Source organism: Tachyglossus aculeatus, chromosome 17 (assembly GCF_015852505.1).
Source record: "Tachyglossus aculeatus isolate mTacAcu1 chromosome 17, mTacAcu1.pri, whole genome shotgun sequence".
Lineage (NCBI taxonomy): Eukaryota > Metazoa > Chordata > Mammalia > Monotremata > Tachyglossidae > Tachyglossus > Tachyglossus aculeatus.
In genome coordinates this window covers 14640330-14665055 of record NC_052082.1, presented here as the reverse complement: position 1 = coordinate 14665055, position 24726 = coordinate 14640330, and the positions used below count along the sequence as shown (strand labels likewise).

The 24726-nt window shown below is 46.4% G+C and overlaps 1 protein-coding gene across 2 annotated transcripts in view; it reads right to left on the bottom strand.

Moving 5' to 3' along the window:
- Window positions 1-24726, bottom strand: part of ANKRD55 (ankyrin repeat domain 55) — a 102191-nt gene that overhangs the window by 23888 nt on the left and 53577 nt on the right. For both annotated transcript variants that reach the window (XM_038759567.1, XM_038759566.1), the window contains exons 2-7: window positions 24391-24513; window positions 20337-20467; window positions 16164-16273; window positions 12034-12094; window positions 7477-7605; window positions 1711-1895 (exon numbers count right to left, since the gene is read on the bottom strand). In XM_038759567.1, the coding sequence (XP_038615495.1) occupies window positions 1711-1895; window positions 7477-7605; window positions 12034-12094; window positions 16164-16273; window positions 20337-20453 (602 nt within the window). In that variant the 5' untranslated portion in view covers window positions 20454-20467; window positions 24391-24513. The remainder of the gene's footprint in view (window positions 1-1710; window positions 1896-7476; window positions 7606-12033; window positions 12095-16163; window positions 16274-20336; window positions 20468-24390; window positions 24514-24726) is intronic.

The following is a 24726-nucleotide window of genomic DNA, read 5'->3' as shown; positions in this document are numbered from 1 at the left end:
TGAGAGCTCACCTCCTCCAGGAGGCCTTCCCAGACTGAGCCCCTTCCTTCCTCTCCCCCTCGTCCCCCTCTCCATCCCCCGCATCTTACCTCCTTCCCTTCCCCACAGCACCTGTATATATGTATATATGTTTGTACATATTTGTTACTCTATTTATTTATTTATTTTACTTGTACATATCTATTCTATTCTATATGTTTGTACATATTTATTACTCTATTTTACTTGTACGTATCTATTCTATTTATTTTATTTCATTAGTATGTTTGGTTTTGTTCTCTGTCTCTCCCTTTTATACTGTGAGCCCACTGTTGGGTAGGGACTGTCTCTATATGTTGCCAACTTGTACTTCCCAAGCGCTTAGTACAGTGCTCTGCACACAGTAAGCGCTCAATAAATACGATTGACTGACTGACTGACCCCCTTCCCTGATTAAGCCCTCTTTTTCCCCAATTCCCTCTCCCTTCTGCAGTCTACGGTCTTGGATCTGTAACCTTTGGACACTTGATATTCATTCATTCATTCAATTGTATTTATTGAGCACTTACTGTGTGCAGAGCACTGTACAAAGTGCTTGGGAAGTACAAGTTGGCAACATATAGAGACAATCCCTATATCCACCCCATCCTTATCCCCACAAAACATACGTACATATCTGTTACTTATTCCTTTAAATGAATGTCTGCATCACCCTCTGGACTGTAAGCTCCTTGAAGGCAGGCCTGGGAGCCAGGAGGACCTGGGTTCTAATCCCAGCTCCTCCACATGTCTGCTCTGTGACCCTGGGAAAGTCACTTTTAACTTCTCTGGGCCTCAGTTACCTCACCTGTAAAATGGGGATTAAGATTGTGAGCCCAAGTGGGACAGGGATTTTGTCCAACCTGATTAACTTCTATTCATTCATTCATTCAATCGTATTTATCAATCAATCAATCAATCGTATTTATTGAGCGCTTACTATGTGCAGAGCACTGTATCGAGCACTTACTGTGCGCACAGCACTGTACTAAGTGCTTGGAAAGTACAATTCGACAACAGGTAGAGGCAATCCCTGCCCACAGCCGGCTCACAGTCTAGAAGGGGTGAGACAGATGTTGAAACAAGTAAACAGGCATCAGATAGCATCAATATCAATAGAATTATAACTATATACTCGTCATTAATAAGATAAATAGAATTAGAGATATGTACATTTATGCACAAGTGGTGTGGGGTGGGTCGAGGTGATGGGGAGGGGGAGCAGAGGGAAAGGGGGGCTCAGTCTGGGAACCAAAAAGGGGGTGCAACCTATTTGGGGTCTCCAAGAAGGAGAGCAACCCTGAAGACTGAGGAGACCCACATTGAGAGAGCGAGCAGATAAAACAGTCAAGGTTGGGACTGTTTTGTGGGGGACGTCCTTCTGAGCCCCCATCCCACCGGTGTTCTCTCCCCAGCCTGGGCCCAGTCCCCACCATCCCCGACTCTGCCCTGAAGCCTTCTTCTATCTATCCCAGTGCTTGGCACCTAGTAAACTCTTAACAAGTACCATTATTCTTATTCTTATGTTTACCACCTCTGTTGCACTGTACTCTCACAAGCATTTAGTAGAGTGTTTTGCACACAAAAAGCGTTCAATAAATACAACTGATTCTTAGATAATAGCCTTTCCCAGGCTTCCACAACTAGGCCCTGGGGTTTAGGGACCAGTGGGTCCGCGGTTTCCATGGCTACCTGTCATCCACGTCCAGGGCCTGTGCGTTGCACTGGGGGACTCTGGCCAGTTCTGCAATGATGTCACTGTAACCGCCTGCAGCCGCGATGTGCATGCACGTCTTCCCGTTCTCGTCATCGGAGTTTATTATGGATGGGCTCCGGGCGTGACCCAAGAGGATGGAGCACAGAATTCTATTTCCGCTCTGGAAAGACAGTCACAGAAAATCCATTAACCCGGCCGTTCCCGCCTTTTGCAAGTCCCCTATGCTGGGAGACAGGCAGTCCTGGGAGAATTGCGGTATTTGTTAAGAGCTTACTACGCGCCAAGCACCGTGCTAAGCGCTGGGTAGATATTTAATCCTGGCTCTGTCACTTGCCTGCTGGGTGACCTTGGGCAAGTCACCTGTGCTCGTAGTCAAGTGTTCTGCCCATCTGAATTCATGCATGCACGCAATCAATTAATCAGTGGTATTTATTGAGCACTTACTGTGTGAAGCGCTTACTGTACTAATCGCTTGGGAGAGTACAACAGGTTTGATTTACTGAAATGCTCCTTTCCTGTGTCCTAGAATCAGCCAGGTGGCCTGAAGCTCTCTCCTAGGAGGGATTTTGGTGAGAAGGGGGTAATGTGACCAAGTCTCTGGGGCGGGGAGTGGGAAAGGGGCTACCATCTAAGCTACCCAAACAAGCAGCAGCTTCTGAAACTTCCAGGGAGAGAGGGCACTGGAGGGAATTCACTTTGCTAACTGCTTTTCATGGGATGGAGGAGCGCCGTCTGTTTGGTCTTCCATAAAGGAATGAGTTCTGTGAACGAGGAAGTGATGCCACTTAAACGACTTAAAAGTGATGTTGTTTTGTTTTGTTGTCTGTCTCCCCCCTTCTAGCCTGTGAGCCCACTGATGGGTAGGGACTGTCTCTATATGTTGCCGATTTGTACTTCCCAAGCGCTTAGTACAGTGCTCTGCACACAGTAAGCGCTCAATAAATACGATTGAATGAATGAATGATGTGGACTAATCTAACTAATTTCTGCTTTGGAATGTCTTTGCCATCTGAGCAATGTCCATGCCTTCCTTAGGCTGGTCCCTCAGTTCCATTGCCCTGACTTGCTCGCCAGTGCTTAGTACAGGGCCTGGCACATAGTAAGTGCTTAACAAATACCACAATAAGTATTATTATTATTCATCCTCCAACGCAGGCCCACAGCACTTATATCCATAACTGAAATTTATTTATTTATGCTAACATCTGCCTCCCCCTCTACACTGTAAGCTCATTGTGGGCAGGGAATGTGTCTGTTTATTGCTATGGTGTACTCTTCCAAGTGCTTAGTACAGTGCTCAGCAAACAGTAAGTGCTCAATAAATACCATTCTCTGACTGACTGGGTCCACCAATGGCCAATCACAGAGGGGCCACAGATCAGCCGGTTGAGGAGACTTAGACCAAAGGAAGCTGCCCTGAATGTTGTGAAGGTAATAAGCAAAGGATAAAACAGCAATAATAATGACTATGATGATAATAATAATAATAATAATAATAGTATTTGTTAAGTTCTTGCTGTGTGTCAAACACTGTACTAAGCACCAGGATAGATACAGAGAGGCAGAAGAGAAGCAGTGTGGCTCAGTGGAAAGAGCCCGGGCTTGGGAGTCAGAGGTCACGGGTTCTAATCCCTACTCTGCCACTTATCGGCTGTGTGACTATGGGCAAGTCACTTCACTTCTCTGGGCCTCAGTTACCTCATCTGTAAAATGGGGATGAAGACTGTGAGCCCCACATGGGACAACCTGATCACCTTATATCCCCCCAGCATTTAGAACAGTGCTTTGCATAAGCACTTAACAAATACCATTATTATTATTATTATTATTACAAGATGATCCAATTGGACACAGTCCCTGTCGTTGTGGGCCCGGAATGTGTCTGTTTGTTGTTCCATTTTACTCTCCCAAGGGCTTAGTACAGTGCTCTGCACACAGTCAGTGCTCAATAAATATAATTGGCTCAGTGACTGATGGGTCCCATGATCTACAGGGGAGGAGAACGGTAATTTAACCCACATTTTACAATGAAGAACCTGAGGCACAGAGAAGTGACTTGCCCAAGGCCACACAGCAGGCAAGTGGGATTGGAAGTCAGGTCCTCTGATTCCCATGCCCTGGCTCTTTTCGCCAGGTGACATTTCTTTCGCCCCATGACCCTCCTACAAAGTTATGTCCACACAGACCCAAGCAGGAAACTGACCACGGAAGTGTCAGAGTCAGACGGACAAGTCGTTTTAGCGTACCGAGCGTTGGGAAGAAAAGGACAGTGAGGTTCGTTGTTAAAACCAATGGAGAGAAAGATGCACCGAGATGGAAGGATGGCTCTCATTCTCCTTCAAAACAATCTGTTCGTGGGCTGAAAGGAAGGCGAGGTGTTGGGCTGGGGAAATTTTAAGGTAAATTCCCTCCAGCCCCACAGCACTTATGTACATATCCTTATACGCTACCATTTCCTCTAGCTGTAATTTTTTTTAATGTCTGTCTCACCCCTTTAAACTGTAAGCTCATTGTGGGCAGGGATGGTGTCTACCAACTTTGTTATAAAACAACAATAATAATAATAATGATGATATTTAAGTGATTAGTTTGTGCCAAGCACTGGGGTAGATACAAGGTTATGAGGTTGTCCCGCTTAGGGCTCACAGTCTTAATCTCCCTTTTACAGATGAGGTAACTGAGGCATAGAGAAGTTAAGTGACTTGCCAAAAGTCACACAGCTGACAAGTGGCGGAGCCGGGAGTAGAACCCAAGACCTCTGACTCCCAAACCCATGCTCTTTCCACTGAGCCACTCTTCTTTCCCAGGTGCTTAGTACAGTGCTCTGCACACTGTAAGCCCTCCAAAAATACCACCAATTGACTGAAATCCCAATGCAACAAACATACTGCTAAATCAATAGCAATGTGACAATTACATAGGATGTTACACTGGAGAGACTGTGGGATAGCCATTCGTTTTGTGGAGGGAGAAGGGAGTTTTAGTAATAATAATAATAACAATAATGGAATTTGGTAAGTGTTTACTTTGTGCAAAGCACTGTTCTAAGTGCTGTGGGGGATACAATGATAATGATGGCATTTATTAAGCACTTACTATGTGCCCAGCACTGTTCTAAGCGCTGGGGAGGTTACAAGGTGATGAGGTGGTCCCACGAGGGTCTCACAGTCTTAATTCCCATTTTATAGATGAGGGAACTGAGGCCCAGAGTAGTTAAGTGACTTGCCCAAAGTCACACAGCTGACAAGTGGTGGAGCCGGCATTTGAACCCGTGACCTCTGACTCCAAAACCCGTGCTCTTTCTACTGAGCCATGCTGCTTCACGCTATTTTAAAGAGCCTCCCTGTTCCACCCCTTCTCCCCAGTCAGTCAATCCATCATATTTATTAATCGCTTACTGTACGCAGAGCACTGTACTAAGCGCTTGGAAGAGGACAATGCGACAATAAACAGACACATTCCCTGCCCACCATGAGCTTATAGCCTAGATGGGGAGACAGACATTAAGAGAAATAAATGACAGTCTGCCTCCCACCACCCAGCCAGCGCAGCTTCACAACTCCAGAAGTCACCAGCTGCAATCTGCTTATATTGTATTAATCCCAAAACTTGCCTCAGTGTTTGGTAAATTATTATTATTATTATTATTATTATTATTATTATCCTCTAGACTGTAAGATCATTGTGGACAGGGAATGTGCCAAACAATTCTGTTACACTGTATTCTTCCAAGTGCTTAGTACGGTATTCTGCATGCAACAAGGGCTCAATTAATATGATGGGTTGATTATTATTATCATTACCATTATCATCATCAATCGAATTTATTGAGCACTTACTGTGTGCAGAGCACTGTACTAAGCGCTTGGGAATTACAAGTTGGCAACATATAGAGACAGTCCCTACCCAACAGTGGGCTCACAGTCTAAAAGACTTATTATTATTACCACTAGTAATAATAATAATAATGATGCCATTTGTTAAGTGTTTACTATGTGCAAAGCACTGTTCTAAGCACTGAATAATAATGGTGGTATTTGTTAAGTGCTTACTATGTGCCAAGCATTGTTCTAAGCACTGGGGGGGATACAAGGTGATCAAGGTTGTCCCACATGGGGCTCACAGTCTTAGTCCCCATTTTACAGATGAGGGAACTGAGGTCGAGAAAAGTTAAGTGACTTGTCCAAGGTCACAAAGCTGATAAGTGGAGGAGCTGGGATTTGAACCCATGACTTCTGACTCCCAAGCCCGTGCTGTTTCCACTGAGCCACTAGTAGTAGTAGTAATACTATTTTTCAGGATTATTCTGAGAAGGAGTGTGGCTTAGTTGAAAGACCATGGGCCTGAGAGTCAGAGGACCTGGGTTCTGCCCTGAACCTGCTGTGTGACCTTGGGCAAGTCACTTAACTGCTCCATCAATCAATATTTATTGAGTGCTTACTGTGTGCAGAGCACTGTACTAAGCGCTTGGGAAGTACAAGTTGGCAACACATACAGTGCCTACCCAAGAGGCCTTCCCAGACTGAGCCCCTTCCTTCCTCTCCCCCTCCTCTCCCTCTCCATCCCCCCCATCTTACCTCCTTCCCTTCCCCACAGCACCTGTATATATGTATATATGTTTGTACATATTTCTCTATTTATTTATTTATTTTACTTGTACATATCTATTCTGTTTATTTTATTTTGTTAGCATGTTTGGTTTTGTTCTCCGTCTCCCCCTTTTAGACTGTGAGCCCACTGTTGGGTAGGGACCGTCTCTATATGTTGCCAACTTGTACTTCCCAAGCGTTTAGTACAGTGCTCTGCACACAGTAAGCGCTCAATAAATACGATTGATTGATTGATAGAAGACTGCCACAGTTACCTATCTGTAAAATGGGGATTCAATCCTACTCCCCCCTACTTCATCATCACCATCATCATCAATCGTATTTATTGAGCGCTTACTGTGTGCAGAGCACTGTACTAAGGGCTTGGGAAGTACAAGTTGGCAACATATAGAGACAGTCTCTACCCAACAGTGGGCTCACAGTCTAAAAGGGGGAGACAGAGAACAAAACCAAACATACTAACAAAATAAAATAAATAGAATAGATATGTACAAGTAAAATGAATAAATAAATAGAGTAATAAATATGTACAAACATATATACATATATACAGGTGCTGTGGGGAAGGGAAGGAGTTAAGATGGGGGGAGGGAGAGGGGGTCGAGGGGGAGAGGAAGGAAGGGGCTCAGTCTGGGAAGGCCTCCTGGAGGAGTTGAGCTCTCAGTAGGGCCTTGAAGGGAGGAAGAGAGCTAGCTTGGCGGATGGGCAGAGGGATTGGGGGCATTCCAGGCCAGGGGGAGGACGTGGACCGGGGGTTGATGGCGGGACAGGCGAGAACGAGGTACGGGGAGGAGATCAGCGGCGGAGGAGCGGAGGGTGCGGGCTGGGCTGGAGAAGGAGAGAAGGGAGGTGAGGTAGGAGGGGGCGAGGGGATGGATGGACAGCCTGGAAGCCCAGGGTGAGGAGTTTCTGCCTGATGCGCAGATTGACAGACAAGGTGTCCCACCTGATTTTTACCAAGAATTAATTTACCAAGAATCTGTAGTCTTACCAAGAAAACTCTATGGATACACTGCCAGAGCGATTGCGGATGGAGGTGGGGCATTCTGGGAGAGATGTGTCCATGGAATCGCTATGGCTCGGAGACGACTCGACGGCATAAGAGGAGCCAAGTAGGGTTGGGCCCGTTACCTGCACTGCCCAGTGGAGAGCAGTCTTGAAGTCCTTGTCCAGGAGCGTTGGGTCGGCCCCTTTCCGGAGCAGGGTCTGGGCATGCCGGGGTCTGCTGTGGAAAGCAGCCCAGTGAAGCGACGTCATCCCCTGGGAAGGCCAATCCAGAGCCGCCGCAGGTTACGGGTGACATTCATTCATCATCATCATCATCATCATCAATCGTATTTATTGAGCGCTTACTAGGTGCAGAGCACTGGACTAAGCGCTTGGGAAGTACAAATTGGCAACATATAGAGACAGTCCCTACCCAACATTGGGCTCACAGTCTAAAAGGGGGAGACGGAGAACAAAACCAAACATACTAACAAAATAAAATAAATAGAATAGATATGTACAAGTAAAATAAATAAATAAATAAATAGAGTAATAAATATGTACAAACATATATACATATATACAGGTGCTGTGGGGAAGGGAAGGAGGTAAGATGGGAGGATGGAGAGGGGGACGAGGGGGAGAGGAAGGAATTCATTGGATCATATTTATTATCATCAATCATCAATCGTATTTATTGAGCACTTACTGTGTGCAGAGCACTGTACTAAGCGCTTGGGAAGTACAAGTTGGCCACATATAGAGACAGTCCCTACCCAACAGTGGGCTCACAGTCTGAAAGGGGCGCTTACTGTGTGCAGAGCACTGTCCTAAGCACTTGGGAGAGTACAACATAACAATAAACAGACATTCCCTGCCCACGGTGAGCTTACAATCTAGAGGGGGAAACAGGCGTCAATATCAATAAATAAATTAGAGCCATGACATCCACGGGGAGCTTGGAACTGGTGGCAGCTCAGCTGCAGAGAAGGCTCAGTCCAAGGGCATTTGGCTAGTAGCCCTCCATCCCTCCCTACTCTCACCTTCATAATAATAATACTAATGATGATGATAATTATAGTATTTGTTAAGTGCTTACTATGTGCCAGGCACTGTACTAAGCACTAGGTTGGATACAAACAAATTGGGGGTTCTGTTTGATGGCATTTATTAAGCACTTACTATGTGCAAAGCACTGTTCTAAGCTCTGGGGAGGATACAACATGATCAGGTTGTCCCACGGGAGGCTCACAGTCTTAATCTCCATTTTACAAATGAGGGAACTGTGGCCCAGAGAAGTTAAGTGACTTGCCCAAAGTCACACAGCTGACAGTTGGTGGAGCCGGGATTTGAGCCCATGACCTCTGACTCCAAAGCCCGGGCTCTTTCCACTAAGCCACGCTGCTTACACCGTCCATGAGCCACGGGGGCTCACAGCGTCAAATCTCATTTTACCTATGAGGACATTGAAGCACAGAGAAGTGAAGTGATTTGCCCAAGGTCACACAGCAGATAAGTGGCAGAGCCGGGACTAGAACCCATGACCTTCGGACTCCCAGGCTCATGGAAGCCCACTCATCCACTATACCATCGCTGCTTCTCATCTACACTGTAAGCTCAGTGTGGGCAGGGAATGTGTCTGTTTATTATCATATTGTGAGCCCACTGTTGGGTAGGGACCATCTCTATATGTTGCCAACTTGTACTTCCCAAGCACTTAGTACAGTGCTCTGCACACAGTAAGTGCTCAATAAATACGATTGAATGAATATTGGACTCCCGCACTGCTCAATAAATACGATTGATTGATTGATTAGTACAGTGCCCTGAACACAGTAAGTGCTCAATAAATTCATTCATTCAATCGTATTTATTGAGCGCTTACTGTGTGCAGAGCACTGTACTAAGCGCTTGGGAAGTCCAAGTTGGCAACATATAGAGACGGTCCCTACCCAACAGTGGGCTCACTGAAAGAATGAATGACCAACTCCATTACACTGTACTCTCCCAAACACTTAGTACAGTGCTGTGCACATAGTAATTGGTTAATGAATACCATTTTTTTTTTAATGGTATTTGTTAAATGCTTACTTTATGCCAGGCTATGTACTAAATGCTGGGGGTGGATACAAGCTAATTAGGTTGGACAGAGTCCATGTCCCACATTAGCCTCATAATAGGCCCACTTTACAGATGAGGGAACTGAAGCATAAAGAATCAATCAATCAATCAATCATATTTATTGAGCGCTTACTGTGTGCAGAGCACTGTACTAAGCGCTTGGGAAGTACAAGTTGGCAACATATAGAGACAGTCCCTACCCAACAGTGGGCTCACAGTCTGAAAGGGGGAGACAGAGAACAAAACCAAACATACTAACAAAATAAAATAAATAGAATAGATATGTGCAAGTAAAATAAATAAATAAATAGAGTAATAAATATGTACAAACATATATACATATATACAGGTGCTGTGGGGAAGGGAAGGCGGTAAGATGGGGGGGATGGAGAGGGGGACGAGGGGGAGAGGAAGGAAGGGGTTCCCGGCTCCACCGCCTGTCAGCTGTGTGACTTTGGGCAAGTCACTTAACCTCTCTGTGCCTCGGTTCCCTCATCTGTAAAATGGGGATTGACTGTGAGCCCCTCGTGGGACAACCTGATCACCTTGTAACCTTCCCAGCGCTTAGAACAGTGCTTTGCACATAGTAAGCGCTTAATAAATGCCATTATTATTATTATTATTATTAAGGGGCTCAGTCTGGGAAGGCCTCCTGGAAGTGAAGTGAAGTGACTTGCCCAAGTTCACATAGCAGACAAATGGTGGAGCAGGAATTAGAACCCAGGTCCTTCCAGGCCTGTGTTCTATCCATTAGGCCATGCTGCTTCTCTAAGCATGACCCACTGATTGATCTGAATAAGGCTAAGTGGAGAGAGAGACGTAGCCACCAGTAATAACGCGGCAGGAGCTCTGGCCCTCATCTCCAAACCCAGAAGGGGCCGAGGTTCAACGTCTATTAAGGCTTGTCTTATTTTAAATCCAGCCAGGATTCAGCCGCTCTCATTTCTGAGTTGAAACCAATCAAATAATCAATCAATGGTATTTATTGAGCAGTTACTGTGTGCAGAGCACTGTACTAAACATTTGGGAGAACAAAATGCTTTTTTGATGCAATCTTCACTCTCAAAGGGCTTTGGGCAAATTGGCTCAGTGGAAAGAGCTCGGGCATTGGAGTCAGAGGTCATGGGTTCAAATCCCGGCTCCGCCACTTGTCAGCTGTGTGACTTTGGGCAAGTCACTTCACTTCTCTGGGCCTCAGTTCCCTCAGCTGGAAAATGGGGATTAAGTCTGTGAGCCCCACGTGGGACAACTTGATTACCTTGTATCTACCCCAGTGCTTAGAACAGTGCTTTGCACATAGTAAGTGCTTAATAAATGCCATTATTATTATTATTATTATTATTATTATTATCTCACTTCTCTCTGCCTCAGTTCCCTCACCTGCATAATGGACAGTCAATCAATCAATCAATCGATCATATTTATTGAGCGCTTACTGCATGCAGAGCACTTTATTAAGCGCTTGGGAAGTACAAGTTGGCAACATATAGAGATGGTCCCTACCCAACAGCGGGCTCACAGTCTAGAAGGGGTAGACAGAGAACAAAACAAAACATATTAACAAAATAAAATAAATAGAATAGATATGTACAAGTAAAATAAATAAATAGAGTAATAAATACATACAAATATATATACATATATACAGGTGCTGTGGGGAAGGGAAGGAGGTAAGGTGGGGACATTTGATATTTATTTTATTTTGTTAGTATGTTTGGTTTTGTTCTCTGTCTCCCCCTTTTAGACTGTGAGCCCACTGTTGGGTAGGGACTGTCTCTATATGTTGCCAATTTGTACTTCCCAAGTGCTTAGTACAGTGCTCTGCACATAGTAAGCGCTCAATAAATACGATTGATGATGATGATTCGATATCTATTCTCCCTCCTACTTGGAAGGTGAGCCCCATGTGGGACCTGATTATCTTGTGTCTACACCAGTGCTTACTATAGTACTTGGCACATAGTAGATGCTTAACAAATACCACTTTTTAGGCTTCCTGTTTGGTGGAGAAGTGATGTTGCATTTAACTTCTGTAACCTGTGTCAGTGAGAAGCAGCATGGCTTAGTGGAAAGAGCAAGGGCCTGGGAATCAGAGGAGCTGGGTTCTTTCATTTATTCATTCAATCGTATTTATTGAGCGCTTACTGTGTGCAGAGCACTGTACTAAGCGCTTAGAAAGTACAATTCGGCAACAGATAGAGACAATCCCTACCCAACAACGGGCTCACAGTCTAGAAGGGGGAGACAGACAACAAAACAAGTAGATAGACATCAGATAGACAAGTAGGTAGAAAGCTGGGTTCTAATCCCAATTTTGCCCTTTGTTGTGGGACTTTGGGCAAGTCCTTCCCTTCTCTGTGCCTCCGTTACCTCTGTAGTAAAATGTGGATTAAGACCGTGAGCCTCACGTGGGACAGGGACTGTGTTTGCACACAGTAAGCGCTCAATATGTACCACGAATTGATTGATTGGGAGTTAAGCCAAATTGCCCCACGTGAATAAGACGCTATCCTAGCGTAAGGTTTCTCAGAAACCGGAGTTCAGTTCATCCCTCAACCAGTAGGACAGGGCAAGGCTCACCTCGTTGTCCTGGTGATTAATTTCACTGAGACTTGACTGTTGCAGAAGCACAGTTAAGAGCCTGTGAGGAAAAACAGGACAGAGCACTCAATACGCTGATGAGAAAACCTAGTCAACACACTGCTGGCAGACTGGAATGTGAAAGTGAACAAAGAAACCATTCGAGTTCAAGTTGGAGTCAAATTTAGAAAATATTCACTACTAAACTGGGTTTCAAAATGTCTCAGTATTTCATAAAGCGTGCCTTTAAATATATACCCTGACATGCTTGGAACTCATGATCGGAGAATGCTTCCTTAAAAAAGAGAACAGTCCTAAGCGCTTCAAATTAAAATAGTTCGGTATTGAACATTGTCCACTCATTCTTTTTTTTGGTGGTATTTGTTTAGCGCTTACTATGTGTCAAGCACTGGTCTAAGCACTGGACTGGATACAAGTTAAACAGATCAGACACAGTCCCTGTCCCACATGGGGCTCACAGGCGGTTCGAATCCCGACTCTGCCTATTGTCATTTGTGTGACTTTGGGCAAGTCACTTCACTTCTCTGTGCCTCAGGTCCCTCATCTGTAAAATGGGGATTTAGACTGTGAGCCCCCCGTGGGACAACCTGATCTCCTTGTATCCTTCCCAGAACTTAGAACAGTGCTTTGCACATAGTAAGTGCTTAATAAATGTCATTATTATTATTATTATTATTATTAAGGGAGAACAGGAATTGAGAACAGGTATTAGATTCCCATTTTACAGCCCAAGGTCACACAACAGGCAAATAGCGGAGCCAGGATTAGAACACAGGTCCTCTGATTCCGAGGCCTGTGCTCTATCTTCTGAACCATGTGGCTTCCCTCATGGAACATTTCAACATGTTTAAGCATTTGTTCTATTGGCAGAGAGGAGGCAGAGTGGCCTAGTAGAAAGAGGACCTGCATTCTAATCCCGGCTCCGCCACTTGTTCACTGTACCTCAGTTATCTCATCTGTAAAATGGGGATTAAGTCTGTGAGTTCCATGCAGGACATGGTCTGTGTTCCACCTGAGACTTGACACCTGTCCACATGTTTTGTTTTGTTGTCTGTCTCCCCCTTCTAGACTGTGAGCCCGTTGTTGGGTAGGGACCGTCTCCATATGTTGCCAACTTGTACTTCCTAAGCGCTTAGTACAGTGCTCTGCACACAGCAAGCACTCAATAAATACGATTGAATGAATGAATTATCTTGTAACTGCCCCATCCATTCATTCAATCATATTTATTGAGTGTTTTGCCCATCAGGCACTGAGCCAATTATATTTAATGATCGCTGACTGTGTGCAAAGCACTGTACTAAGCACTTGGGAGAGTATGCTATAACAACAGACACATTCCCTGCCCACAACATACCCCAGAACTTAGAGAAGCAGCGTGGCTCAGTGGAAAAGAGCACAGGCTTTGGACTCAGAGGTCATGGGTTCAAGTCCTGGCTCCACCAATTGTCAGCTGTGTGACTTTGGGCAAGCCACTTTACTTCTCTGGGCCTCAGTTCCCTCATCTGTAAAATAGGTATTAAGACTGTGAGCCCCCTGTGGGACAACCTGATCACCCTGTAACCTCCCCAGAGGTTAGAGAAGTGCTTTGCACATAGTAAGTGCTTAATAAATGCCATCATTATTATTATTATTATTAATACAGTGCTTGGCGCATAGTAAGCACTTAATACCATTACAGGAGTGTGTGGCTAGCTGCTTCCTAACATTAAGCAGCAATTCTCAGGGTGTGGCAGTGTGCTGGATGACCTGCCGGGTGACCTTGGGCAAGTAATTTAACTTCTCTGTATCTTAGTTTCCTCATCTGGAAAATAGGAATCAAATACCCATTCTCTATTAGCCCACCATGAGACAAGAACGGTGTCTGATCTGATCATTTTCTATATACCAAAGTGCTTAGCTCAATGCTGGGCACCTAGTAAGCACTTAATAAATACCAGTATTATTATTATTATGATTACGATTGGCAGCCCTTGCAGGGTGTGTTGAATAGGCCACTCAGTGAACAACTAGATGTCCGCTGATCTGATTAGCAAAATAAACCTTCTCTAATGGCTCCTTTCCCCACTAATGTTCTTCCAATTAACATATTTTTGCAGGGACTTTTTTCCCAACTGCATTTCTCTTTCTAGTTCTATATGTGAGTATATAAAATTGCAGCAATACAAGCCCTGACTCTTAGTTAACCGGAATGCTCGCCTAATTGGCATACCAGCCAACCATATTTTTTACCGGGATAAGTTCTCTTCCATTCCCATAAAATTGGAAAGCCTGTGTGTGTCCTTGTGTATGTGTGTGGGTATGTAGAAACTCAGAGTGGCTGCTCCAATATCAACAGAGGGAGAGAAAACACATAAGCTAGGGGCAAGAACTAAGGAGGGTTTGTCTAAAAAGCCACGCTGCGCTTACTGTGGCCAAGCAATGTTCTAAGCACGGGGGTAGATACAAGGTAATCAGGTTGGACACAGTCCCTGTCCCACATGGGGCTCCCAGTCTTAATTCCCATTTTCCTTAATTCTGGTAACTGAGGCACAGAGAATAATAATAATAATGATGGTATTTGTTAAGCACATACTGTGTGCAAAGCACTGTTCTAAGCGCTGGGGGTATACAAGGTGATCAGGTTGTCCCACGGAGGGCTCACAGTCTTAATCCCCATTTTACAGATGAAGGAACTGAGGCACAGGGAAGTGAAGTGACTTGGCCAAGGTCTCACAGCAGACAAGAGGGAGAGCAGGACTAGAAGCCAGGTCCTCCTAACTCCCAAGCCCATGCTGTAACCACTAGACCACACTGTTTCTCCCAGTGGTTAGCCAGGACTTGTGCCTGCCCGTGGACCGCCTTACTCGTGGGGTCTGTGGCCTTGGGTGGCCGGGGGAATAATAATAATAATATTTAATAATCGTAGTACTTGTTATGTGCTTACTATATGTCAAGCACTGTTCCAAGTGCTGGGGTTGTAATAATAATAATAATAACAATAATAATAATGGCATTTATTAAGCGCTTACTATGTGCAAAGTACTGTTCTAAGCGCTGGGGAGGTTACAAGGTGATCAGGTTGTCCCAAGGGGCTCACAGTCTTAATCCCCATTTTACAGATGAGGTAACTGAGGCCCAGAGAAGTTAAGTGACTTGCCCAAAGTCACGCAGCTGACAAGTGGCAGAGCCGGGATTTGAACCCCTGACCTCCAACTCCAAAGCCCGTGCTCTTTCCACTGAGCCACGCTGCTTCTCCGGGTTATCCGAGTTAATCAGGCTGGACACAGTCCCTTGTCCCACATGGGGCTCACTCTCTTAATTCCCATTTTCAGATGAGGTAACAGGCACAGAGAAGTGAAGCGATTTACCCAAAGTCACCCAGCAGACAAGTGGCGGGGCTGGGATTAGAACCCAGGTCCTTCCGTCGCCCAGGCCCGGGCTCTATCCACTAGGCCATGGGGCTCACAGTCTTAATTCCCATTTTCCTTAATTCTGGTAACTGAGGCACAGGAATAACAATAATAATGATGGTATTTGTTAAGGGCATACTGTGTGCAAAGCACTGTTCTAAGCACTGGGGGTATACAAGGTGATCAGGTTGTCCCACGGGGGGCTCGCAGTCTTAATCCCCATTTTACAGATGAAGGAACTGAGGCACAGAGAAGTGAAGTGACTTGGCCAAGGTCTCACAGCAGACAAGTGGCAGAGCAGGACGAGGCCACGCTGCGTCTCTAAGCTTGCGCCTGCCCTGGGCAGGGAGACCGTGGATGACGTTAATAATAATAATAATAATGGCATTTATTAAGCTCTTACTATGTGCAAAGCACTGTTCTAAGCGCTGGGGAGGTTACAAGGTGATCAGGTTGTCCCACGGAGGGCTCACAGTCTTAATCCCCATTTTACAGATGAGGTAACTGAGGCCCAGAGAAGTGAAGTGACTTGCCCAAAGTCACACAGCTGACAGTTGGCAGAGCCGGGATTTGAACCCGCGACCTCTGACTCCAAAGCCCGGGCTCTTACCAGTGAGCCACGCTGCTTCCCCAAGATGTTACTCAAGGGTCTGCGGTCTTGGGTGTCCGGGAGAAGGCCCAGGGCCCAGGGAAGGCCCGGACGCACCTGAGACCTACCTCACATCGGGCTCGGCCGTGGCGGCGTGGACAGGCAGGCGTCCGTTCTTATCGGGGATGTTCTGCTTGGCTCCGTTTCTGAGCAGACTCACGCAGCCTTCCAGCCAGCCCTGGAATTTCATTCAATCGTATTTATTGAGCGCTTACTTTGTGCGAAGCACTGCACTAAGCGCTTGGAATCCCCCGGAATGGAGGGGATTCCAAATCACAATGCATCTGCATTCGGCTGGACTGTGACACTTTTTTTTTTTTTAATGGTATTTGTTAAGCGCTTACTATGTGCCACAGGTTTACTAAGCGCTAGGGGAGATACAAGTTAATCAGGTTGGATACAGTCCGTGTCAATCAATCAATCAATCAATTGTATTTATTGAGCGCTTACTATGTGCAGAGCACTGTACTAAGCACTCGGGAAGTACAAATTGGCAACATATAGAGACAGTCCCTGCCCAACAGTGGGCTCACAGTCTAAAAGGGGGAGACAGAGAACAAAACCAAACATACTAACAAAATAAAATAAATAGAATAGATATTTACAAGTAAAATAAATAGAGTAATAAATATGTACAAACATATGTACATATGTGTCCTACAGAGGGCTCACAGTCTTAATCCCCATTTTACAGACGAGGTCACTGGGGCACAGAGAAGTGAAGGGACTTGCCTAGGGTCACACAGCAGACAAGTGGCAGAATTGAGATTAGAACCCAGACCCTTCTGACGCCCAGGCCCGTGATCCATCCACTAGGCCACGGCTGCTTCTCAGCCTTCTTCCTCTTCTTCTTCCTCTCCCCTGCCCTTTCTTCTCCAACCTTAATACTACTACTGCCACTGCCACTTGAGATATTTGTTAAGCACTTACTCTGTGCCAAGCACTGTGTTAAACAATGGGACAGATCCTGTGATCTACACAGGAAGATGGGTATTCTAATCATTATTAGTCAGTAATGAGTACTGACTACAGAGCTCATCTCTAGACTGTAAATTCGTTGTGGGCAGGGAACATGTCTACCAACTCTGTTTATTGAACTTTCCGAAGTGTTTAATAAATGCATAGGAGGCATTCAATCAATACCACTGATTGACTGATTGATTGATCTGTGGTCCCTGTCTCACATGGGGCTAAGGGGAAGGGAGGACAGATATTTAATTCTCCATTTTACAGATGAAGACACTGAGGCAGAGAGCATTTTAGTGATTTCCTCTTCCCTTTCTCCCCTCAGGGGCTCAGAGGCGAGACTCTCCCAGAAGACTGTGAGGGGCAATTTGAAGAGAACTAGGAGTTTGGTGGTTCCCGGCTCCAACCCGGGCTCCAGACTAACGATTAGCCTGCTGAGAGAATCGGCCTCAGAACAGGGTCGCTGTCTGAGGCGGTCAGTCTAGCAGGTTCCCAGCATCCAGAAATTGATGGCAGGACACTTGGACACTAATTTGTCCCAAAGAGATTGCTAAATCTCTCAAAAGATTTTTCTGCGATCTGACTCCAAAGGTCTTCTCTTGCCAGAAGGGTGAGGATCTACCCTCATGCTAGGCCTTGGTCTACATTACACCATCATGCTAGGCCTTGGTCTACACTACACTCTCGTTCTAGGACTTGGTTTACACTGGGAAAAAGACAAGTAGCACAGCGGTTTGACCTTTCCAGTCAGAGCAGAGGGGTGGGGGTGCCAGGGATGAAAAGGGCACTGGGGCAGGGCATTAAAAGTGAAGCAGTGAGGGAAGGAGCTTAGAGAGGAATGGGGAGAAAAACAGGAGAAGAGGGGGGAAATACAGGGAAGCTAGAAGGTGGGGAAGGGAGGAGAAGGAAATGGAAGGAGGAAGGGAGAAAGAACAGGAAGTCAAGACTCCTATTGTGGTAGCTTTCCTAACCCCCAGTAGGCTCTGGGGAGGATGAGCTGCCCACTCAGCCTGTGCCCCCACTGGGGTTGCCCTGGGAACCAGAATGCCAAGGCCTCGGCCATGGCCCAAATAATAATAATAATAATAATAATGATGGCATTTGTTAAGCGCTTACTATGTGCAGAGCACTGTTCTAAGCGCTGGGGGGGATACAAGCTGATCAAGTTGTCCCACGTGGGGCTCACAGTCGTAATCCCCATTTTACAGATGAGGTAACTGAGGCTCAGAGAAGTTAAGTGACTTGCCCAAGGTCACACAGCAGACCTGTGGCGGAGCTGGGATTCGAACCCATGACCTCTGACTCCAAAGCCCGTGCTCTTTCCACTGAGCCACGCTGCTTCCCAGCCACGCTGCTTCCCGAATCCCGCGGGGCTGCAGCTCTGTGCCTCTTGGCACCAGCCGACCTGGAACAGAGGTGGAGCCGGGGCCGCTGCTCAATGGAAAGAGCACGGGCTTGGGAGTCAGAGGTCATGGGTTCAAATCCTGGCTCCACCAACTGTTAGCTGTGTGACTTTGGGCAAGTCACTTGACTTCTCTGAGCCTCAGTTCCCTCTTCTGTAAAATGGGGATTAAGACTGTGAGCTCCACATGGGACAACCTGATCACCTTGTATCCTCCCCAGTGCTTAGAACAGTGCTTGGCACATAGTAAGCACTTAACAAATGCCATCATGTGGAGCAATGTGCACCCTGAAGCTTCAGCCCCATGGGCTTGGGCCTGGGGCAGCAGCTCTGTGCCTCTGATGCTCTTTCCTTCGCCCAGGCTGTCTGAGGAGACCAGGTGGCTACGAGGTGGACAGACTGCTGGCCCCCAGAGGTCTTGGGGGCGAGAGGGACCCCACTCACCAGAACCACACTCACCCCTGGCTCTGAAAGTGCCCAAGGAGTAGGAAAGAGGCAGTGGTGGCATCCCCATCTTTCTTCCACTGCTAGTAGAGGGCAAGAGGGAGAGTCAGTATGATGGCCCCTCCAGCTCCAACAGGTGGAGGAGGCCAGCTGTGGCTGTCCGCTCTACCTCCAAAGTTCACGGCACCGCCTCCCTCCATGCCAAGCTCCTGGAGGGCATTTTCCCCTCTCCGTCCACAAAGCTGATCCCTCTGGCTTGTACCAGTCTAAAGAAAATAATCTGTCTCTCCTTGCTCCTCCTGAGAGGTGCCTGGAAATCTGAGCACCAAAGGACAAGTGAGGCCCAAGGCAGGGTGAGGATTGGGAGGGTGTTTATTTTATTTTTTAAATGGTATTTGTAAAGCGCTTACTCTATGCCCGGCGCTGTATTAAGCACTGGGGCAGATGCAAGATAATCAGGTTGAACACAGGGTCTTTCCTGCATAGCGCTCATAGTCTTAATCCCCAATTTACAAAGGGGGCACAGAGAAGTGAAGTGACTCCCCCGAGGTCACACAGCAGGACAGTGGCCGAAGTGGGATTGGAACCCAGATTACCTGACTCCCTGTTCTGTGATGGTTCAACTAAACTTTTGGTAGAAATTAAAGAACAGGAAAACGTGAACACATGCCTAGTGGGGGGCGGGGGGAGAGACAGGCATCAGTACGAAGAGATCTGGACAGAGAAGCAGTGTGGCTCAGTGGAAAGAGCCCGGGCTTTGGAGTCAGAGGTCATGGGTTCAAATCCCGGCTCTGACACTTGTCAGCTGTGTAACTTTGGGCAAGTCACTTAACTTCTCTGGGCCCCAGTTACCTCATCTGTAAAATGGGGATGAAGACTGTGAGCCCCCTGTGGGGAAGCCTTATTACTTTGTATCCTCCCCAGCGCTTAGAACAGTGCTTTGCACATAGTAAGCGCTTAATAAATGCCATCATTATTATTAGTAGTGGTAGTAGTATTGCCTAGTGGGTAGAGCACAGGCCTGAGAGTCAGAAGGTCATGGGTTCTAATCCTGGATCCACCACTTGTCTGCTGTGTGACCTTGGGCAAGTCACTTCACTTCTCTGGGCTTATTACCTCATCTGTAAAATGGGGATTGAGACTGTAAGCCCAATGTGGGACAGGAACTGAGTTCAACTCAATTTGCTTGTATCTACCCCAGCACTTAGTACAGTGCCTGGCACCTAGTAAGTGCTTAACAAATACCATAATTATAATTATTACTAATAGTAATAGTAGCAGCAGCAGCATTTATTGAGCACTTACTGGGTGCGATGCACTTTACTAAGCACTTGGGAAAGTACAAAACAAGGGAGTGGCCCACTTCATGCCCGCAAGGAGCTTCCACTCATGTTGACTCTTTCCAATTACTGGATTTAAGAGGCTATACCAGGTAGGTGGCCAGAGACAAGCTGGTGCGTCCACACGCGTCCTGGGTGTTGATATTGGCCCCCATCTTCAACAGCAACTTCACGGTATCGACTTGGCGTCCAGAGACCGCATGCATCAAAGGGGTACAACCTAGGAAAAAACATTTGTTTGTTCTTTAAATGACTGGATGGGTTAAAAATCGCACAGAGAGGTCACTTCCTGGTTCATTATCCTTCCCGTTGGCCAGCGGACAGCAAGGAGAAAACCTCAGCGGCTCAGTACCCGTATGGGATTTTAATCAATCAATCAATCAATCGTATTTATTGAGCGCTTACTGTGTGCAGAGCACTGTACTAAGCACTTGGGAAGTACAAGTTGACAACATATAGAGACGGTCCCTACCCAACGGTGGGCTCACAGTCTAGAAGGGGGAGACGGAGAACAAAACCAAACATATGAACAAAATAAAATAAATAGAATAGATATGTACAAGTAAAATAAATAAATAGAATAATAAATATGTACAAACATATATACATATATACAGGTGCTGTGGGGAAGGGAAGGAGGTAAGGCGGGGGATGGAGAGGGGGAGGAGGGGGAGAGGAACTTTAGGGACTTTCAGCACTTAGAACAGTGCTCAGCATTTAGAACAGTGCTTTGCACATAGTAAGTGCTTAACAAATACCATCATTATTATTATTATTATTCTTAGGGAGACAGGCAAGAAACTCTAATTCCTCCTACTTGAGGTAGGTTGTTCCCACTCCTCTCGACTTATTTGATGTCCAGTTATTTTTGTAAATGGTATCCATTAGGCACTTACTAGGCTCCAGGCACTGTACCAAGCGCTGGGGTAAATACAAGATAATTGAACACGGTCCATGTTAATCCCCATTTCACAGATGAGGTAATTGAGGCACAGAGCAGTGAAGCGACTCACCCAGGTCACACAGCAGATAAGGGGTGGAACAGGGATTAGAACCCAGGTCCTCTGATTCCCATGCTCTTTCACTCAGGCCACGCTGTTTCTCATTCAGAAATGAAAGCAGTCACAGAGCCAGAAGTTCCTGATTGGAAACTCTGAGACCACCTAAGAGGCATCCAGAGGACTAATTTCCATTATTTGAACAAATAAGACTCTGTCACTCAGCAGCGAGCCTTGGGCCAAGAAGATCAGAGTCTTCTTCCTTGCCTGCTTGCTTCAGCCCAGGACTCACATCGAGCTAATCAGAGTCAGATGACCAGTCCCTAATTCCCTAATCAATTAATCAATCAATGGTATTTATTGAGCACCTACTGTGTGCAGAACACTGCGTCAAATGCTTGGGAGAGTCCAATACAATAGAGCTGGCAGGCATGTTCCCTGCCCATAACACGCTTACAGTCTACTCGTCAGTTGTGTAGTGAAAATGCAAGCTCTGGCACATCTGAGTGGCCTGAGTAGCATGGTTTTTAAGATTAAGAAGGATTGGATTTCTTCACCAACAGCGTGGAAAACCACTGGATTAAAGGAAATCTCCTGTCACGGCTACAAAACTGGCTAAGATTGGAGAGTCAGGGTTGGGGTGAGCAACCACTTTACGGTTTGGAGACGTGCAAATAGGAGCTCCCCGGGGATCCGGGCCAAGACTCAATTTATTTAATATCTTTATAAATGATGGAAGAGAAGGGAATGCGCAGTGAAACCTCCGGCTCTGCAGCTGACACTAAGTTCTTACAGGTGGTGAAATTTCATGCAGATGGGGATAAGCAGCCAGAAAATCGCATAAGCCTGGGGCAGAAAATTGTCAGTTGAGCTGCAATATGAAAAAGTGCAAAGAAATGAATGAATCGCTGGAAAAAAAAAATCATCCAAATCCCAGTGACACGATGACGGGCTTGGAGTATTCAGTCACAGCCCAGGAGAAAGATCTCAGAACTGTTAGCGGTGGTACTTTTAAATCATCGGTCCAAAGGAGGACGGGCCTTGGAGTCGGAAGGGCCTGGATTCTAATCCGGGCTCCGCCACGTGTCTGCTGTGCAACCTTGGATAAGTCACTTCACTTCTCTGTGGCTCAGTTACCTCATCTGTAAAACAAGGATTAAGACTGTGAGCCCCATGTGGGACAGGGACTGTGTCCAATCTGATAGCTTGTACCGACTCCAGTGCTTAGCACAGTGCCTGGCGCATAGTACGCGCTTAACTGTTGGGTAGGGACCGTCTCTATATGTTGGCAACTTGTACTTCCCAGGCACTTAGTACAGCGCTCTGCACACAGTAAGCACTCAATAAATATGATTGAATGAATGAACAAATACCCTAAAAAAGAGAATGAAAGACAACACAGAAAAAGGCAAAATTCTGCCATTGTATAAACCCTGATCCATAATAATTGTGGTATTTGACAGACATTTATTCCGTGCTGATCACTGTTCTAAGCATTGGGGTAAGTACACGACAATCAGATTGGACATGACCCCTGTCCCCCATGGGGCTCTTGGTCTAATGGAGGGGAGAACAGATATCTTATGTCCATTTTTCAGATGAGGATACTGAGGCCCGGAGAAGTAAAGGGACTTGTCCAGGGTCATTCAGTAGCAAGTGGCAGAGGTGAGATTAAAAATAATGAGTAACTGTGGTGACTGTTAAGAGTTTACTATGTGCCAGGCACTGTACTAAGCACTGGGTTAGATAATAATAATAATGATGATGATGGCATTTATTAAGCACTTACTATGTGCAAAGCACTGTTCTAAGCACTGGGGAGGTTATAAGGCAATCAGGTTGTCCCGCAGGGTGCTCACAGTCTTAATCCCCGTTTTACAGATGAGGTAACTGAGGCCCAGATAAGTGAAGTGATTTGCCCAGAATCACAGAACTGACAATTGGCAGAGCTGGGATTTGAACCCATGAACTCTGACTTCAAAGCCCGAAGCTCTTTCCACTGTGCCACACTGCTTCTCGTTAGTTACAAGCTAATCAGGTTGGACACAGTCCCTGTCCCACATGGGGCTCACAGTGTTAAACCCCATTTTACAGATGAGGGAACTGAGGCCCAGAGAAGTAAAGTGACTTGCCCAAAGTCATTCAACAGGCAAGTGGCAAAACCGGGATTAGAACGCAATAATCACGTTGGCATTTGTTAAGCACTTACTATGTGCCAAGCACTGTTCTAAGCGCACGGGGGGGTGGGGGGGGGATACAAGGTGATCAGGTTATTCCACGTGGGGCTCACAGTCTTCATCCCCATTTTACAGATGAGGGAACTGAGGCTCAGAGAAGTTAAGTGACCTGCCTAAAGTCACCCAGCTGACAAGTGGCAGAGCTGGGATTAGAACCCACGACCTCTGACTCTCAAGGCCGGGCTCTTTCCACTAGGCCATGTTGCTTCTTCAGACTCCCAGGCCTGTTCTCTTTCCACTAGCCGAGCTGCTTCAACTCTGCTCTGCCTTCCTTTCCCGGGCCAGATATTCATTCATTCAATCGCATTTATTGAGTGCTTATTGTGTGCAGAGCACTGTACTAAGCGCTTGGGAAGTACAAGTTGGTAGCATATAGAGACGGTCCCTACCCGACAGTGGGCTCGCAGTCTAGAAGGATATGGCTCTGATGGGCCTCAGTTGAGCCAACCCCGCGAAGACGTCCGGCTGTGGTCATCCCAGCTTGACCGTCCCTTCTAGACTGTGAGCCCACTGTTGGGTAGGGACTGTCTCTATATGTTGCCAACTTGTACTTCCCAAGCGCTTAGTACAGTGCTCTGCACACAGTAAGCGCTCAATAAATACCATTGATTGATTGATTGATTGATTGATTGGTGTTCTCACCCCCAGACCCTACTGTGCCCTGCCCTGGGCCGAGCACGGGCCCAGAATTCAGAAGGACCCGGGTTCTAATCCCACCTCCGCCACATCAGGCAAGTCATTTCACTTCTCCACGCCTTAGTGACCTCATCTGCAATATGGGGATAAGAGTGTGAGCCCCATGTGGGACAGGAACTTTGTCCCACTTGATAAACTCATACCTCCCCCAGTTCTTGGAACAGTGCTTGGCGCATATAGTAAGTGCTTAACAAGCACTATTAACTTTTCACCTTCGCTGTCACAGCATTCCAGGATGGAGGGGTCTTCCCGAATCACGGCGGTCAGCGTGTTGACATCCCCATTGGCGGCAGCCTGATACACCAGTGTCAAGTCAATTTCTTCCACTGAGTCACCTGGGTGAAACAAACAAAGACCCAGACTCAGAGGACGGCGGGGCAACGGGGGGGATGACAGCCCAGGAAACACCCGACAGCCAGTCAGTCGATCGTATTTACTGAGTGCTTACTGTGTGCTGAGCACTGTACTAAGCGTTTGGGAGAGTACAAGAGGACAATACAAACAGACACATTCCCCGCCCACAACGAGTTTACAGTCCAGAAGACAAG